The sequence below is a fragment of the Plectropomus leopardus genome, chromosome 11 (assembly GCF_008729295.1).
Source record: "Plectropomus leopardus isolate mb chromosome 11, YSFRI_Pleo_2.0, whole genome shotgun sequence".
Taxonomy (NCBI): domain Eukaryota; kingdom Metazoa; phylum Chordata; class Actinopteri; order Perciformes; family Serranidae; genus Plectropomus; species Plectropomus leopardus.
The window spans coordinates 29,827,361-29,846,846 of record NC_056473.1 but is presented as its reverse complement, the minus strand read 5'-3'; the positions used below and the strand labels follow the sequence as shown (position 1 = coordinate 29,846,846).

At 39.3% G+C, this 19,486-nt stretch overlaps 1 protein-coding gene across 1 annotated transcript; it reads left to right on the top strand.

The window, feature by feature from the left end:
- The first annotated feature begins 1,904 nt into the window (after positions 1 to 1,904).
- ano10b (anoctamin 10b) lies at positions 1,905 to 14,063 on the top strand. Its single transcript, XM_042495412.1, has 16 exons — positions 1,905 to 1,971; positions 2,092 to 2,159; positions 3,319 to 3,584; positions 4,202 to 4,375; positions 5,584 to 5,721; positions 6,246 to 6,362; positions 7,154 to 7,270; positions 8,830 to 9,168; positions 9,272 to 9,454; positions 10,302 to 10,357; positions 10,443 to 10,517; positions 10,917 to 11,081; positions 11,174 to 11,365; positions 11,466 to 11,603; positions 11,695 to 11,811; positions 12,733 to 14,063. The coding sequence occupies exons 3-16, from the start codon at positions 3,326 to 3,328 to the stop codon at positions 12,754 to 12,756; spliced, it is 2,094 nt and encodes a 697-aa protein (XP_042351346.1). The 5' UTR covers positions 1,905 to 1,971; positions 2,092 to 2,159; positions 3,319 to 3,325; the 3' UTR covers positions 12,757 to 14,063.
- Positions 14,064 to 19,486: the final 5,423 nt, after the last annotated feature.

The following is a 19,486-nucleotide window of genomic DNA, read 5'->3' as shown; positions in this document are numbered from 1 at the left end:
TTTCATCTTTGTACAATTTTTATAATTCCAGTCAGCCTCAATTGTACTTTGTTTGGTGCTAATTAGCAAATGTTAGCATGCTAACATGCTATGGTTAACATTACCTGCTAAATATTAGCATGTCTTGACTGTCAGTGTCAGCATGCTAATATTAGCATTTATCTCAAAGCATTGTTGTTCAGAAGTACAGTGTGGTCGACTCTTTTGTTTGCGTGTAACTCCCTTAACACAGAGTCTTCTGGTGAATCGAATGACATGCAAACATACTGTTTACCTGCATCTATATTAACCCTTTGTCTTAAACGCCCCATTTTTAGCTCTTTTTTCTTTCCTGGATTCTCTGCATTCATGGCCCCACTGAGTAAATGTACAAGTGTAGGGTGTCCAGATGTCGCCGTTTTCCAAAGACAGTCCCCGTTTTTGGTGGCTGGATCTGTCCGTGGAAATATAACCATTTTTAGGGCTGTTAACTTTTAAATGACTGTCAGTCCCACGCCATTGACACTTGACACCTTTGAGACAGTGGGCCCTTAAGCACAGTTATGCACAGGGCCCCCCCACTTCTTTATGTGTCTTCACTTATTTATTATTAAACGTCTCTTAATTGTCATTATGAACCTTGATGTGGTTCTGTGTCTATTTCTATTAAATGTGTGTCATTTTCTTGTCTCTTTAGAGATATTTCTCTGTTTTGTTTCACTTATTTTTGTAATTGTTTTGTGTCTCTTTATTTGCATCTCTCGCATTTTTTCTCATAGAAAGCAGGACAGGACGGGCTTTTCTCTCACATAACGGTCTCTAGACACACAGTGGACACATATGTTGAAAAGTCATGAAGAAGTATGGCTTCATTTTTGCACCATTGTTTGACAAATAGAAAAAAAAGAAATATTAGAAATCCTTATTGTGCATGACAAAATGCTTTTTTTTTTTTCCATTTCCTGTTTTGATAATCATGTCATGTCCTCTAATACTATCTCATGACCTCTTTTAGGGTTGTAACCCTCATGTTGGGAACAACTGATACTGTATTAAAAATCTGGTCCTTGACAGGATGCCAGGTGGCCCCCCAACCATTTCCTAATTCACGATAATAATTGTGTGATTCATACTGGCAATTGTTTTTGTACTTTAAGTACACTTAAGGTGCCAGAGTGCATAAAACTGCATCTTAATAGAGCTTGTTTATCAAAAAAGTGCCCGTAAAGGATCACCCTCATACTCGAACAGGCCCCTAATGTCCTAAAATCCAAGAAATGTCCAAGATATCTAGAAATGTCCTCAAGTCCTAGAAACGTCTAAAATTCCTAGAAATGTCCTAAAGTCCTTGAAATGTCCTAAAATCCAAGAAATGTCCAACATTACTAGAAATATGCTAAAGTCGTAGAAATTTCCTAAAATCCTAGAAACGTACTTTAATCCCAGAAATGTCCATAATTCCTAGAAATGTCCTAGACATGTCCTAAAATCCTCGAATGTCATAAAATATGAAAAAATCCTGGAAACATGTATGCAGTTTCTTTAACTGGCCCCTGACCTCCTGTCATTTTACAAAAGTGGCCCCGAGGCAAAGAAAGTTGAGTATCCCTGCTGCAGTATGTGATTCAGTGTAATCTGAGTGTCAATCAATAGATTTGTTTCGTTATTTGAGGACAGTAAAAGTCATCAGGCTTCTCTGACATGTTCAAAGCAGGAGGTTGTCTGAGGTTACAAACCAAAGTTACCCCGAAGCATCTTTTGGTACGCGTGTGTGTTTTTCACACAGGCTGGTGGAGCAGTAGGACCCTGGGCTGCCGCAGCAGCAGTAAAGCAGAGAGCAGGCAGAAGGGAGGAGCCTGAATATAAACCAAACAACCCTCCACACCCTGCAGTCTCTGGGAAGTTCCTCCGCATTCCTGCCATACACACACACACACACACACACACACACACAGGTACAGAAAGCTGGGAGGAACCTCACACTGAGGCTGGGTGAGTGTGTGCAGAGAGTGTGAGTGTGTTGTTCCCGGATTTTCGTTTCAAACTGAGTGGATGTTGTTGTCTTCATGTTCATGTTCATGCTTATGTGCGTGTGTGTTTGTGTGTGTTCAGACAGGAGTTTGGAGGGGGCCTGCTGTGGGACCAGAGACCAGAACCTCATCATCAGCGCTCCCTACCAGGTGCTGTATTTCCTGACTCATCCTCCGTCACCCTGTATGCCTCTCTCTCTCTGTCTCTCTCTTGCTGTCACTGTCTGTTGAACTCAATCACAATAGGAGGGACATTTGCACTTTCAGTTCTGTCTTCCTGTCTCTGTCAGTCGTCCATGACTTGGTCTCTCTGTCAGTTTATCTTCAAGCTCAGCTGTAATGCAGTCAAAACAGAGGAAGTTATTTTTTAGTACCGAAACAACCACTGTTTCCTCCCTGAGAAACATTAAGCGTTGATTCATATCTGAAGGGTGCAGCAAGTGACTGAAATTACAGTCAGAGTGTGAACGTACAGTACAGCATGCAGATTACTGGAATTGGACTGAAATTGCTGTAAGTTAAACCTCACATGCAAATCTAAGAGCTCTGTAAGCAGTCTAGTGTTAAAATGTAATAGCTGGTGATGCAAATACAGACATAAAAACTTAAAACTTAACTATCGAGATATGGCTGCACTCAAAAATGTAAATAATGCATTATAAAGCAGCATATTGCAGCATCTCACAGAGGAGGTTACAAAGGTTGGTAGTGGTTGGTGCCACACTGACAGAGTCTTTCACAAGGTACATAAGTTCTAACTAACAAAACCGTTTTTTATTGCATCATAACTTTGAACCTGACTGTATGGCCAAGATATAACAGTGAACTAAACCAACATTTGCATGCAAACATGCTCATGCTAAGAATGTTTACCACAGACTGATCTTAGGTTAGCATTTCAGCATTATTTTTTTCTGAAAACTTAATTTCCTGATTTTCAAATTATTGAACAGATGCACACAGTACAGAAAACCGACAACAGCGCAGAACAGAAGTAATAATAATGATAATAATAATACCCCACATCCCTTTCCGAAGCTCAAAAAACAAAACAAAAAACAACAACAAAAAGGCACAAGCACAAGTTAGCATGCTGACATTTGAACTTTGAACCTGCTGCTTACTTTTGTGTTGCTGTGTAACACGAGAAAAAACCCCAATTCTTTTTACAGTTTCACCAAACAATAGGTAGTTTTTGGAAGATGACCTACCTCCCTAACTGTCCAACTGGGAGTTGATGATGATGATGATGATTGATTGAAATGCTCAACTCAAAATCTGACACTGTTTTATCATCATTTCTTCTCAGTCTCACCATGAGTAAGGTGGGAGGTGATGAAGGTGGGGGCGAAAGCAGCAGTGAAGCACTCCTGCAGCCGGAGGAAAAGGCTCCAGCGGGGAAACTGAGCAAACTGAGTGCTGCCACACTCGGACCAGGCTGGACTAAAGTCAGCTGCCCCTGCTGTTACTCGGAGCGGGTGGAGCCGCTGGTTCTGGTGAAGCTGGGAGAAAAAATTCGGCCTGAGACAAAAAGGTGGCTCATAAGAGTGATTGGAGCTCCTCAGAAAGATGGAGGTGAGGATTCGGATATCGGTGAGGAGTTGCAGGAGTCCTGCAAAGCTACTGATCCATCTGCATTGATTGAAACCTTGCAAAGAAAAACATGCACATCAAACATTCATGAGCCTCTTTCTCCCTCATAGTGAAACTGGAGTCATTGCCTGCAGGGTCTCCAGCATTTAAACAACTGATTGCTTTTATTAGTATATGCATGCCAGTTGGCAGTGCAGATAGATGCTCTAGGCTAGAGGTGGTTAAAATTTAACTACTGAAAACACAAAATGAGAAACATGTTGTTTTAAGCAGCTAAATTCACATCACATGCACGTTTTATATATAATATTCAAGTTATTTTATTCATGTGTGGATGGATAATTCATTTTTAGCCTGATTTAAAAAAAATAACTGCTATTTTGTTTCACTTCGCCATTGTCATTATGGTCTCGAAGTCTGGATCTGTTCACTTCTTTTTGGTGGAAATTTGAGATCACTGAAGTCAAAAAGTTTTACACTGGTCGACAAGTCATTAAAGCTATACTGTGCTGCCCAAAAATGTTCAACTGCAAAGAACTCTGAAACTGTGGAGGAGATCCCAGAGTTTCCAAACCCTCTGCCTCTTTGCTCCACCCCAGGTGCTGCATTACTGGCCCACCCGGGCGAGGACGCCAGTGGTGACATCATCGTGGTCTCTGCCCCACGCTGCACGTTACTTAAAGCCACTGAAGAGTTGGGTCTGTGTAAGACTTACCGCAGCGGAGACATGGAGTCCTTCTCCTACAACGACAGAGACAACTTTAAAGATTCAGGTACAGCGGTGGAGCTTTGAGTGTATTTTACATGTTGAAACTATAACATGGTAGAGGGTGTGTGTTAGTAACATTTACAACACTACTAGAGTCAAAATTTATGATCAAACAAGGGCGCACCATGTAAGGTTTTACTGTCTGTTTACTTAACCAATAGCTCAGATTTCCATCTGTTGAAAAGTTTGTATCTATTCTGCTTAAAGGGTTAACATTTTATTGTGACCCACTGATCTAACAGTAGCATCCTGTTTCTAATCCTTTAAAGGAAAGCTTTCGTCATACACCAACAGCCTGGCAGTTAGACAAAAGTTCAGTTGTGTTGTGTTTTTCCATCGGCTTCCTGTTTCAAGGCAACTGTCCACTGAAAGTCATGTTCGTTCAAATTTGGTGATTTTAAGTTTTTCAAATGCAAGGAGGAATTTGGTGTACTTCATTTTTTTTACTTTCTTGATCCCCTGACCTTTCCGATAACTCCATCATCTAGTCAGAATTTCAATCCAATACTTTGGTTTATGACCAAATACCTGCAAAACTATTGACATCATCAGCCGCAGCTGTAGCCTTCTTTGTGTTAGCCAATGTTAGCATGCTACCATGCTAAATGGAGATGATACGGTAACATGGTAGCATGTAAAATACTGAACAACTGCATGTGATTTTAGGAATAAGCTTTAGTTTCTAAGCTGTTCTCTATGGCTGTATACCAGTGATACTCAGTTTACAGCCTGCTGGCTATATCTGGCCCCCAATAGGGTGCCGAGTGGCCCCCCAACCATTTTCTAATTCACAATAAAAAATAAAGTTATTCCACTGGGAATTGTTTTTGTACTTTTAGTATACATAAGGTGGCAGAGTGCATAAAAGCTGCCAGTGGAGGATCCCCTGCACCCCCCGACAGAGGTCCTAGTTAAGCCCCAAATGTCTTGAAATCCTAGAAACACCCCAAAATCCTTGAAACATCCTAAAATCCCAGAGATGTCCTAAAATCCTGAAACCTTCCAAAAACTCGAGAAATGTCCTTAAGTCTTAGAGACATATGGAGCTGCTGCAACCGGCCCCTGGCCTCCTGTCATTTTGCAAATGTGGCCCCAAAGCAAAGAAAGTTGAGCATCCCTGCTGTGGACTCTGAACTATTTTTCCTTGTTGTGTGTGTTTATATTCATGCATCACTGGCTTTATCCATCTGTGTTTGTTCATGTGTGTGACAGACAACATGGAGACGTTCCTGACCCTGGCGGAGCGGCAGTACATAGTGAAGTATGAGCTGGACGGTCTGCGGGCGCAGAGAGACCTGAGAATACCGGGTCTTTCTGACAGAGTCACACTGCAACACCGTGACAACATCTGTGAGTGCTCTCTGTGTCACACACACTGGAAAAATATCTATCCAGATAAATACTTAATTGTGAGGATTTTTTTCTGTTAGTTACATGATTTGATAATTTAAATGAATGCCTTGTGACAATGACCAAAATACACACACAAACAGCAACTGAACATCTTATGATCACCACTTGTTTTAGACATTTTTGCAGCACACTCATCACATCACATTGAAAACTCCCATCTAGTTCATATATTATGTTTAAAATGATCTAATCTGCAGTTAGGGTTTTGTTTTTTTGGATATGTTGACAGCTATGTTGTAAATATTAGTTGTTGACCACACTCAGACAGTATTTGGATGGATTATGTGTATGCTATTGATGTCTAGCCGACCTCAGCTGTTCTCTGCGAACATTCAATCAAGAAATCGCCTCAGTCAGCATCAGCCTCAGTGTGTGTGATGCACTGTATATGTGTGTGTGTGTGTGTGTGTGCATCAGTTCCATGATGCCATGTGTGTAAAACTGTGTTGTTGTTGTTGCAGGGCAGAAGCTCGGGTCAGCTGGTGTTATTGTGGACATGTTTCCCCTCCACAACCCGGACAAACTGAAGGACCTCAGGGAAGCCTGGTACTCTGGGAATCAGCTGGCTCAGCCGCTGGGTGGGTCGAAATAACACACAAACACACTTTACCACATGACTGCTTGTACACTGTAAAAGTTGACCGTTATGAACCAGCTCATGAAGGGAAAGGGAAGCAACATAAAACCACTTTTTTGGATTGTCAAATTAAATTGTTTTTTAACAAAGAAAATCAGGATTATAGACCAAAAAAACTCAAACACAAAGAAATAACCATAAAAGAACTCTTTAAATCAAGAGCTGCTAAACTTATCTAATGAAATCAAAAACAGAAATCAACAACTTGTGTGACCTAAATGTCGTAGTGAAAACAAAATACATCTAGTACAGAGGCACATTAAATTCATTGAATAAAAAAGTATTTGACACTTTTTCTCATAATTACGAGATAAGATCTCGTAACTATGAGATCAGGATCTCGCAATCGCTGCTAAACACAACACAACACAGTAAATGATGGTGCTATCACAATTAATCTGTTTTTACTTTCTTCTCGTCGTGAGACATCTGGAAATATTTACAATTCTTAAAAATGAGGATGGAATAAATATTAGCATGTCAACACTGCAGGCTTTTAAAAATGTTTGGGTTGTAAAATTAATAATAAAATTTATAAAATAAAATTTTATCCATGAATTTTGCTTTTACAGTGTACACACACACACAAGAGCAGAATCACATGCAAATATACAGTAGTTAAAAATATAACAATTGACAAAGGATGACTGTGAGGTTGAATGTTTATTTCTTGCCTGTAAAACAATGAGCCATGCATGCTCTGACACCAGACCTGTATGCTACTTTATCCAGATTCAGTCAATGCGTATTTTGGAAGCTCTGTGGCTTTCTACTTCAGCTTCCTTGATTTCTACACTTGGTCTCTGCTTCCACCAGCGATACTGGGCCTGTCCATCACATACTTCTCAGGTAGGTGTGTGGATGCATCATTTATTTTTCTCATGTGCATACATTTACATTTTGTCCCAGCACACAGTTTTGAAGAGTACTTTCATCAGAAACTTTTTTTTCACCCTGAGATGTATCTTAAAGTTGTATACACACATCACTTACACTTCTTCACCTTGTGATATGAATATTGCAAGTCTTTGGGAAGAAGCCTTTGGGAATTGTTTTTGTATTTTTAGTATACATAAGGTGCCAGAGTGCATAAAACAGCATCAAAATAGAGCTTGTTTATCAAAGAAAGTGCCCCTACAGAGGTCCTAGCTAGACTCCTAATGTCCAAAAAGCATAGAAATGTCATAAAGTCAAAAAAATGTCCTAAAATCCTGGTGAAGTTCCAAATTCCTTGAAATATCCTAGAACCATCCTAAAATCCTAGACATGTTCTAAAATCCGAGAAACATGTATGGGGCTGCTGTGATTGGCCCCTGCCCCCAAGCAAAACTGAGCATCTCTGATTTACAGCAAAAGATAACAAAGGTACAAGAAATGATTGAAATAATACTAACAGTCTGTCAGGCTAATGGCCCTGTGAGGCTATAATACTTGCCAAAAAAAGAAAAGTCATGCTAATCTTATCAATGGAAGCCAGGAATGGATGATGCAATTATTTTATTTAATCCTGTAATCTTGGTTAAAGAAAACTTTTGTTTTTCAAGATAAGATTGTTCTGGATCACCAGAATACAACACTGTTACCACAAGATTACAGGTAATTTACCCATGTTCTTGAGATAAAATAAAATGATTGCAGCTGTTTTTGGCTTCCATACTCATCCTTCACTTTTCCTGGGAAAATGTTTTTTGCCCACAATGTCAAACTTAGCCTGAGGGTGGTAACAGAGTAAGACTATTTTGTTAAGTGTTTGCATGTTAAAGCATGTTAACATGCCTATAGTTCTTGTCACCGAGGTGAGTGCAAAGCGGCAAGGAGCAGGACCCAAATGCAGACAGACCAGGCAGACAGGAAGAGTCCAGCAGCTTATTGTTAAAATGAAAGTACACACGCTTATGTACAGTATGTGTAGAGAAGTCCAAACAGAGGTAACAGAGTGCACAGGTAAACAGGAACGAGGCTGGAAAAAGGTACAGGCAGGCAGGTAAAGATTTCGGTTAGGCTCAGGTTACAGGTTACAGGTTCAGGATTCAGGATTCAGGATTCAGGATACACGTGGCTCGAAAGCAAGGTACAAAGCAATACTGAAACATCTAAAGTCTAACAGGGAGTGAATGGGAATACCTAAATACTGCTGCAGGGCTGTGTGGGGAAACTGGTGAGCAGGTGGGCCAGGAAGCTCAGGTGACTGGGACTAGAGGGAAACAGATCACTGCAGGACAGATGAAAGGGGGTGTCTTTGGGGTTGGACTTGCTTTCGGAGCCAGCCTCAAGTGGCCATTAGAAGAACTGCAGTTTTTTGTTCATCAGCCCGGGGGTTTGCCGCTTCGGTTGACGGGAGGGTAGACAGTGACGCAGTAAAGCCACACAGAGGTAACTGGACACTAACTTCTTCTTGACCATCACAGGTGAGGTTCAGAAGCAGATCGAGGAGTCCGTGTCAGGCTCATCGGTCACAGATGTTGAAGATGACTCAGGACCAACCATCGGCGGTCACATGATCCAGGCGGTTTTCAGCATGCTCTGGTCCACGGTGGTTATGGAGCTGTGGAAGCGGCGGAGCTCCTCCCTGTCCTACCGCTGGGGGACCCTACACCTCGCTGAGCGCTTCGCAGAGCCCCGGCCCGGTTTCCACGGCGAACTCGGGGTCAACCCTGTTACGGGTCGCGTGGAGCCGCTCTTTCCTGAATGGCAGAGACACCTGCGTATGGCACTGGTGTCAATCCCAGTGGTTGGGCTGTTTCTGGGTACAACTTGAGTTTTAAATATGCGCTAAGTGAAAACATGCCGACACTCTGCAAACCTGCCTCTGTCCTCATGTCTCCTGCCCTGTCACATCTCCCTCTGCAGGGTTGGTGGTACTGGGTATGCTTGGTTTCTACTGGGGGGAGGCCCAGGTGAAACACCTCCACGCAGACTGGGACTCCCTGCTGTCTGAGGCTTTGCTCTACATGCCCTCAGTGCTTCACATCGTCTATACAAATGTGCTAGCTACCGTTTACAGGACGGTGGCACGGTGTCTGACTGAATATGGTGAGTGAGACAGAGGGGATGCCACTGTCAGAATTAATTAATACATATATGAATACAATGACAAAGAATTTGTATAAAAGATCCAGTCAGGTTAAGGAAAAGGGTAATGAGACACACTTTTTCATCCCAAGTCATCACATATTGCCACTTTGCAGTGGACGTCTGCATCTACATATTATGTTCAAGGTATCCTTCTGTGTTTGCTGCTGACAGTCCGGGATGGTGCGACCATGATGTCATGTGATCATGTTTATGCACAAGGCAACCACACTGTGATGTAAATGAATGCACATGCTGGCACAGATGGTTAAGGTTCAGGCAGAGCTTGCACATGGTAAAGTGTAAAAAAAACATCACATTTGGATGGGTGTGAACACCGGACTCCCACATGAAAGTCCAGGGTTTGCTGGATCCATCCACTGCCCCTACCGCCCACCCTATGGGACCTTCTTACTCCTTATATTACGTCTTTACCTGCAGCGTTTCAACCTTATCGTATCGGCGTATCATGTGGATGTGACAGGTTCCATCCATTTGGCCGTCCGGCGACATATATTTAACACCTTGAACTCTTCTGTGCAGCTGTGTTCTCAGCTGACGCCGTTCAGCAGCGTATCACGCAAATGTGAAAGTTGGCTTTTGGTGTTGGGATCTTAGCCCAAATCACTGCAAAAGCAGCAGTATTTGACGATTTCAGAATGAGAACGGGCTGTTATGGTAAGTCGTCAGGGACACAGAAGGAGAAGAGAGTATGGAAAATAGTCATCCAGCTAATCAGGTTATACAGTTCTATCACTGACTGATTAGCTGGTAATTTCGCTTCTATTTCGCTTCTATTTCCCTTTAGAGAACCACAGAGAGGAATCTTCCCATGACAACCATCTGACAGCCAAAGTCTTGGTGGTAAGTTCCTCCTCTCCTCTCCAACCATAAGACTTAATATAACCCAGCAGGCTCTTTTACCAGCCTCTTGTCTCTCTTCCCTCAGTTCACCTTCTTCAACTACTTTACAGTCCTCTTCCACATCGCCTTCTTTAAGCAGGATGTGCCTTTGCTTCGTAAGGTAACAGCTGAGCTCTACAAATCTTCCATTGCAGTTTCAGTAAAGTGTTTTGTCTAAGAGTAGGTATTCGACTGATTTAGTAATGCATGATTAAATCATTTTATCCCCATTCAAGTTGGAAGTTAGCTACTAAGATAGTAAGTTTTAACCAGTGAAAACAGCTTTCTGTGCAAACAACACCGAGCATATTCGGCGTGCATGATAAATCTGAGACGTGGGCAGCAATTCAAAGGTCTGGAGCCAAAATAGAGGACTACTCTCTTTATCTTCAGTTGTAATATTAGTTAAATGCCTTTCAGAATGAGTGCAAAGTTGAGCTGTGACCAAAAAATAAGTCAGCAAATGAAATAAATATGCCTCCTAACAATGCATTTACACATTTTCTATGTCTGTCTAAAGCGTCTAGCGTCTTTGCTGATAGTGACTCAGCTGATAAACCAGGTGACAGAGGTGGTCATTCCCTTCCTGGTGGATCGCTTCATCAGCGCCCCCAAAAGAACAGAAAGTGAAGACGACCCAGATGAGGACAAATTTAGGAACCAAGCCACCTTGCCTGCTTTCCCAGTGAGTGTACAATATGTAGAAAAAGTTCACATGAGAACATGGATAAGAAGACTCCCTGCCAGTGTCTGACACAGCTTCTTGTCTCTTCACAGGGCTTGTTTGCAGAATATATCGAGCTCCTGGTGCAGTTTGGGTATTTGAGTCTTTTCTCCTGTGTGTATCCACTGACGGCAGTGCTGCTGCTCATTAATAACCTAACGGAGATTCGATCGGACGCCTACAAGATCTGCAAACTCTTCAGGAAGCCTTTCTCCCCCCCTGTGGCTAACATGGGCGTCTGGCGGGTCAGCAGGAAACAAAACACAGCACAATAGAAATGAGACGCACCCGGTCTGTCACACTCAGCTATAAGCGAACAGCTCAGGTCATTGTCTTGTGTTTCAGATTGCTTTCGAGGTCTTGAGTTTTGTCTCCGTCGTGTCCAACTGCTGGCTGCTGCTGCTGTCACCATGGTTACAAAGGCTGATTCATGAGGGCGAGATGAGCAGCACAAACATTCTGATGTTGGCTGTTTTGGCGGAGGTAAGATGGAGGACGCAGAGGTCGTTAGTGAGAATCACATTAAAAATAATTACAGCCTGACATTTTGACCTCTGTGTGTGTGTGTTTGCAGCATGTGCTGATCCTGGTGAAGGTTATCATGGCGCTGGTGATCCCCGACGAGCCGGACTGGATCCGGAAAAAGAGAGAGCACATTGAGTTTACATCCATGCAGGCCTTGAGAGAACAGGTAAATCCTCCAACACAGATTTCATTGTTACAGGGTTCCTACATTCATGAAAAACCTGGAAAAGTAATATTGAAAGTTTGGGAAGTTTTCGTGTAATTTTTTTGTGTGTAATGGCGATGTTATGGTAGTCTTCTATGAAAAACCCAAAAAGTAATGTAACAGATGATAATCAGACAAGGCATAATGATTTTGTGTTGTAAATTAGTAACATCTATTTAAGATGATTAAATAAATAATAATAATATTTATTTTATATTTTAAAATAATATAATATCATATAATATATTTTATAATATCTTTTCATTAAACTCATGGAAATTAAGGCAGTGAGATCTCATATACAGAGTAAGAAACAGAAAACTTGCAAACATAGTTTTAACAAGTATTTAACAATTGTAACCAGATTTTTTTTCACATGACCAAACACTGAAAAACGGTCCTTAACACTGAGTAAAAAATGTTACCTCAGTTTACTCATTGTAAAATTGGTCTTTAATTCTATGCCAGGTGGCATAGATATATGTAGTATTTAAAAATAATCAAATATGACTTGCCTTAAGCCTTCTGCAGACTGTGAGATTTTTGCAGTCTTATCAGTTTAGTGCAAAGCACACCCTACGACACGAATCTTAATAAACTGTGGCTGTAGAAACCCCTGGTTTTCTATCCTGTACGTTTCTCCATTTTCTCCTTGCGTTCTCTGTGTATTCCAGCTAGCTGATATTATGTTTGAACAGAGTTTAATTTGTCTGAAAAGCACTGGGCAAGTGGAGCTAGAAAAAATATATATTATTATGAATCCTGGAAAAGTCAAGTTAGAAACTTTGAAAACTCGCTTATGAAAATGTGTGGGAACTCTGTTATTAAGCATTTTTGTGTTCTCTTTCATCAGTGTTATAACTTCTTTTTCTTCTCTTTCAGAAACTGCACTATAAAGAGTCTTGATTGCGTTTCAAAGCGTCCTGTGGTGGGCTGCTTCCGCCAAAAGATAAATACCAACGTCAGTGTTGTGTGGACCCACAGAGAAGAAGAAGGGCCCACAAGGTGTACTGCTGTACTAATACTAATACTCCCCCTGCACACTTCAGTGTTTCTGCTGCTCTCACTAATTAACACGGTGCTTTTGCAATGCACGTCCTCTGATATGCAGCCTCATATAACATACAGTATACACTGCAAGTGCAATTAAAACAGCAGCTAAAAAGTTTTTTTAAATGTTAGACAGCAGATAGAATGTATTGTTAATTTGTACAGAGTCTATGACTTTTAAGAAAGAGATAATGTTATGGTAGCAGACGTTTTACAGGACATTTTACGGGGTTTGTTCAGATTTAATGAGGGAAAACCAAAGAGCTCTGTAAAATCACTATGTCTACATTGTATACAGTTAATATTTACTGTAGTAAGGGACAGAAAGGACACTGTATTTGATGTTGTGGGTAGATTCAAAGAGACAGAATACTTGACAAAATCTTTCATTTTTTTGCCTGCTGTAGGACTCTTTCAGGAGTGTTTTTGCTCAGATTACTTTTTTATAAGCTACAGTTTGAGTTCAGCATTTACAAGTAGAGGACAGTATCATCACTCAAGGGATCATGAGATCAGAATAGATGAGATAAAAAGATAAAACTTGATCAGTTCCAAGGAAGATTGCAGTAGCTGCAATATAAAGTGGGAGCAGTGCAAATCTAAGTCTGTAAGACACAAAGCTACAAATATAAAGTCAGCCTTAAAAACTGCTCTAATCAATAATTTGGCAAAAAGGTTTGCTCGTAATGATGAAGCCACTGAGAACGATCACCCAACAGTGCCGTTTCGTGCAGCTCAGCAGAGCATCGTAGCATCTTTTACTTTATTGTTTCACTTTTTTGGCCCACAAATTAGCTTTGTTTATCGACTCTTGCCGCTCCAGTCAGCCTGAATTCAGCTAATTTAAGTAATAAAAACAGCTCTTATCAACCCACTGTATTCAACCAAACAGTCCTCGGACAAATTAGACTAGCTTCTGAACATGGTGGAGCATTGGTGGGCAAGATATTTACCTTAGGAGTTGGTGGAGACCAAAATCAGAGCTAAAAGGGAAGTGACTATCGGATATCAGGTGGACAGAAACCCCACAATAAATAAAAAAAATGCTAATGTTGCTTTGTAACGACTGAAATAATGTCACATAAGGGGCACTGTGTTAAAGGGACAGTTCAACCTAAAATCCAAAACATATAGTTCTTTTTACCTGTAGTGCTATCTATCAATCTAGATTGTTTTGGTGTGAGTTGTTGAGTGTTGGAGTTTTCGGGCATAGAGATGTCTGTCCTCTTTGTAATATAATTGAACTAGATGGCACTCAAATTGTGGCGCTCAGAGCGCTAAAACAAAAAACTCTGTAAAAACTCAACAGCAATGTCTCTATCCAGAAATCATGACCCGGTTACTCAAGATAATCCACAGACCTTGTCGTGAGCAGTTTCATGTAGGAACTATTTCCTGTCTACCGAACTACATCCACCAACCATGTCACCACACAGAAGGAAGCGTGCATCTACTGCTAGCACCACTGAGTTAGCTAATGTTACAGCTCAGCCAAGCGCTGTCACGAGCACAAAGCTCTTGTCCAGCAGTAGATGCACGCTTCCTTCAGCACGGTGATACAGTTTGCTGGCGGTATTTAGTAGAAAGGAAATAGTTCCTACATGAAATTGCTCAGAGAAAGGTGTGTAGATTATCTTGAGTTACTGGGTCATGATTTCTGGAAAGAGATATTGCTGTTAATTTTTTTTTTTTTAAATTAAGCACCACAAGAGGAGAGTGCCATGTAGTTCTATTATGTTGGAGAGAAGGCAGCCATCTTCACCACCCTGCAAATCAAACCAAAATAACTTAGATGGATGGCCAGCACTACAGGTGAGAGGAAAAATATGTTATTTTTTTTATGATGATGATTTTGTTCACTTTAATTTTGTGCTTACATTTTGTTGTGCACTTAAAAACAACATCAACAACAAACAATTATTACAGCTTCAGTTTCAGAAAATTACTAACTTATGCTATTGCTCCATCAAATGGAGAAAAAGCAGTTTGTGTTGTTATCCTTACATGTAAACTGCAGTCTGTATTTTCAGTGAAAGAATGGTGCCAGATGAGTTTAGTGCTCAGTCAGTATTGACAATGAAAAAAGTAAAATAGTCGGAGATAAAGACTTTTAAAATGGTGTATTTTTAAACACATTTATTTATAAATGTCCTCCAATAAGGGGTTTATAATCTGTTATTGTGCAAAATACACATTATGGTCTGAACTGACATTTAAAGGTCTCATATGTAAGATTTGGTGGCACCTAGTGGTGACGAACTGAAACTTCTTGTGCGTGCCAAGTATGTAGAACTTCAACAGCCGACGCAAGTAGCCTATGTAAAAACGCGAAACTAAGAGAGGTACTAGTTCGAGCCAGCGTTTGGTTTGTCCTTTCATGGCTACTGTAGAAACGACATAGCAGACTCCGTGGACAAGGACCTGCTCCGTATGTAGATATAAACAGCTTCTTGTAAGGCAGTAAAAACATGAATATTATTTCCAGGTTATTTTTTAACTAATGAAAGCATAGTTAGGAATATTAAATACCATTTCTGCTGATAGATGCCTCTAAATTCTACACAGTGGATTTTAGGAAGTAGCGAAAAATCATGAGAAATGTCTAAATATTTGTGTCTGGTTGAGTAGTTATTGGTACACCCGATTCTCTACCTTGATGGTGCTGCCCTAAATTATCACACTATGGTTATAGTCTGTAGGGTTATTAAACGAGAATAGATTTGGTTTGCAGTGAAAGTAATGGGGATCTACCAAAGAGCCGCTTAGCTAATTAGGAGTGTGTTTTTATATATATATATATATATATATATATATATATATATATATATAGATATATATCTTTTTTCTTTTTTTTTGTGGATTTCACACTTTATTTGCTTGCCAATCTGTTGTGTGCCTCTGAGTGATGATGATGAAGAGTGATGGCTTCTTTTCACTGTGCTGCAACAACTAATTCATCTTATAGTCACACTTTACATTTATATAATATAGTGTTATTGCACTGTTTCACTGCTGGCAGGTTAGACTTAATATAATGAATGTGCAGAGGAATCCAACAGGGAACTGCACCATTTGCTCCATACTTGTTTAGCAATTGTGTGTTCACTATATAAATTATTGTTTGTAGTAGTAATCTTTGCAGCCACCAGGGGGCAGTATGACCTTTCCATGTTATTCCACATGCAGCTTTTCATAAACCCTGGTGGCTGCAGGACTGCCTCAGTAAAGATGCAGATGTGTGGTGAAACCTCCTCATGCAGCTGCACATGTGCACTCCTGACACTAATCATAAACCTAGGTGTGTGTGTGTGTGTGTGTGTGTGTGTTCGCCCTGTTCTTAAGGTTGTAATGAATTTGTGAAGATAAACTCCTGGTCCCGGGATCAGGTATCAGGTCAGAGACAGAGGTGATGATGTTTGCTGTTTGTCCTACAATAAATTCACAGAAGGAAACTGTTGTCTTTGCTGTGTCTCTAAAAAAAGCTAGTAGATTAAAGGAATCAGCCTTTCCAACCCTTTACACACACACACACACACACACACACACACACACACACACAGATAGATAGATAGATATATTTATCTATATATTCTTTAAAGTCGCCCTCTAAGAACAAATTCAAATCCCCTAAACCCATCAATGTCCCTAGTGCGTGTGTGTGAGAGAGAGTGATATTATGTAGGGGTGGAAGATTGAGAGTCTAAACAGATATTTTATTCCCATTTAAAACCCCATAGAAATTCAGTACAAATGCCTCTATACCGTGCACAATGACACACTGAATAATCACAAATTCATTATCAATGAATGATCATTTTCCCTTTTCAGTCGGTATTATAAGAGTCTGGACAATGTGTGTATGAAAGATTATTAAGATCTGATACTCCAAACCTATTGTTTTCAATATGTGTTTTCAAGCACAGGTCAATAGTTTCCATGTATTCCTATGGGATGATAAATCCTATAGTCAGCCCAAGTATGTTCTGAATTTATTCAATTTTAATTTTTGATATGTTGAATGTTATGTTCAATGTAAACAAAACAAATCTTGTTCTTTTTCAATAATATATTATTAATAATTTATTTATTTTCAATGCTAAAAAAGTAAACATACTCAAAAAGGGCATCACAAAGGCTACAATAATATATAAAATATATATATAATGGTTAAAAAAAAAAACTGAATTTATTAAAAACATTAAGTAGTTAATCATAAATGTCTTCAAGCCTGCAATAATTATACAAGAGAAATCTAACCAGCAATGAATTTATTAAAACATTTCCATCTGTTATGGCCTTTTTCCTATATAAATATGGAAATATTTTCACAAAGAAATGGGTTAATCTGAAGGATTAATCGAGAACAACAAGCTATAATAGGGGGGTTTTCAGCCATTTGTAGGACATGCTAAAATTTGAGATTTTTCGCCATGATATATTATGATGTTTTGGACCTTTATGGGCCTTTGTTTTCAACGCAATATGCTAGAACGCATCTCTATTAGCTAGGATAAACTGTTTTCAGCTATTTTTTTGAAAAGTCAAAATTTGAGATTTTTTGCTGTATGTGGGTTTTGACAATTTTTTTGACATGCTAAATTATGATTTTTTGGCCTTTTGACTCTTTTTTTCAACACGCTATGCTATAACACGTCTCTGTGAGCCAAAATAAGCTGTTTTCAGCCATTTCTTGGACAAGTCAAAATTTGAGATTTTACACCATACTATACTATGCGGTTTTTGACGATTTTTTTGACATGCTAAATTATGATGTTTTTTTGGCCTGTTTTGACTCTTTTTTTCCACACGCTATGCTATAACGCGCATCTACGAGCTATAATAAGCTGTTTTCAGCCCTTTTTAAAACAAGTCAAAATTTGAGATTTTTGCCATACTATACTATGCGGTTTTTTGACGATTTTTTTTGACATGCTAAATTATGACGTTTTTGGCATTTCTTGACTCTTTTTTTCAACATGCTATGCTATAACGCGTATCTACGAGCCATAATAAGCTGTTTTCAGCCATTTTTTGGAAAAGTCAAATTTGAGATTTTTGCCATACTATACTATGCGGTTTTTGACGATTTTTTTTGACATGCTAAATTATGCCGTTTTTGACATTTCTTGACTCTTTTTTTCAACACGCTATGCTATAACGCGTTTCTACAAGCTATAATAAGCTGTTTTCAGCCGTTTTTTTTAAAAAAGTCAAAATTTGAGATTTTCGCCATACTATACTATGCGGGTTTTGACGATTTTTTTGACATGCTAAATTATGACGTTTTTGGCATTTCTTGACTCTTTTTTTCAACATCGCTATGCTATAACACGTATCTACGAGCCATAATAAGCTGTTTTCAGCCATTTTTTAAAAAGTCAAAATTTGAGATTTTTGCCATACTATACTATGCGGTTTTTGACGATTTTTTTTGACATGCTAAATTATGACGTTTTTGGCATTTCTTGACTCTTTTTTTCAACATGCTATGCTATAACGCGTATCTACGAGCCATAATAAGCTGTTTTCAGCCATTTTTTGGAAAAGTCAAAATTTGAGATTTTCGCCATACTATACTATGCGGTTTTTGACGATTTTTTTGACATGCTAAATTATGACGTTTTTGGCCTTTCTTGACTCTTTTTTTTCAACACGCTATGCTATAACGCGCATCACAAGCTATAATAAGCTGTTTTCAGCCCTTTTTAAAACAAGTCAAAATTTGAGATTTTTGCCATACTATACTATGCGGTTTTTGACGATTTTTTTGACATGCTAAATTATGACGTTTTTGGCCTGTTTTGACTCTTTTTTTCAACACGCTATGCTATTACGCGCATCTATGAGCTATAATAAGCTGTTTTCAGCCCTTTTTAAAACAAGTCAAAATTTGGGATTTTTGCCATACTATACTATGCGGTTTTTGACGATTTTTTTGACATGCTAAATTATGACGTTTTTGGCATTTCTTGACTCTTTTTTTCAACATGCTATGCTATAACGCGCATCTACGAGCCATAATAAGCTGTTTTCAGCCATTTTTTGGAAAAGTCAAAATTTGAGATTTTCGCCATACTATACTATGCGGTTTTTGACGATTTTTTTGACATGCTAAATTATGATGTTTTATCCTTTTTTGAGTCTTTTTTTCAACATGCTATGCTATAACGCGCATCCACAAGCTATAATAAGCTGTTTTCAGCCCTTTTTAAAACAAGTCAAAATTTGAGATTTTTGCCATACTATACTATGCGGTTTTTGACAATTTTTTTGACATGCTAAATTATGACGTTTTTGGCATTCCTTGACTCTTTTTTTCAACATGCTATGCTATAACGCGTATCTACGAGCCATAATAAGCTGTTTTCAGCCATTTTTTGGAAAAGTCAAAATTTGAGATTTTCGCCATACTATACTATGCGGTTTTTGACGATTTTTTTGACATGCTAAATTATGATGTTTTAGGCTTTTTTGAGTCTTTTTTTCAACATGCTATGCTATAACGCACATCCACAAGCTATAATAAGCTGTTTTCAGCCCTTTTTAAAACAAGTCAAAATTTGAGATTTTTGCCATACTATACTAT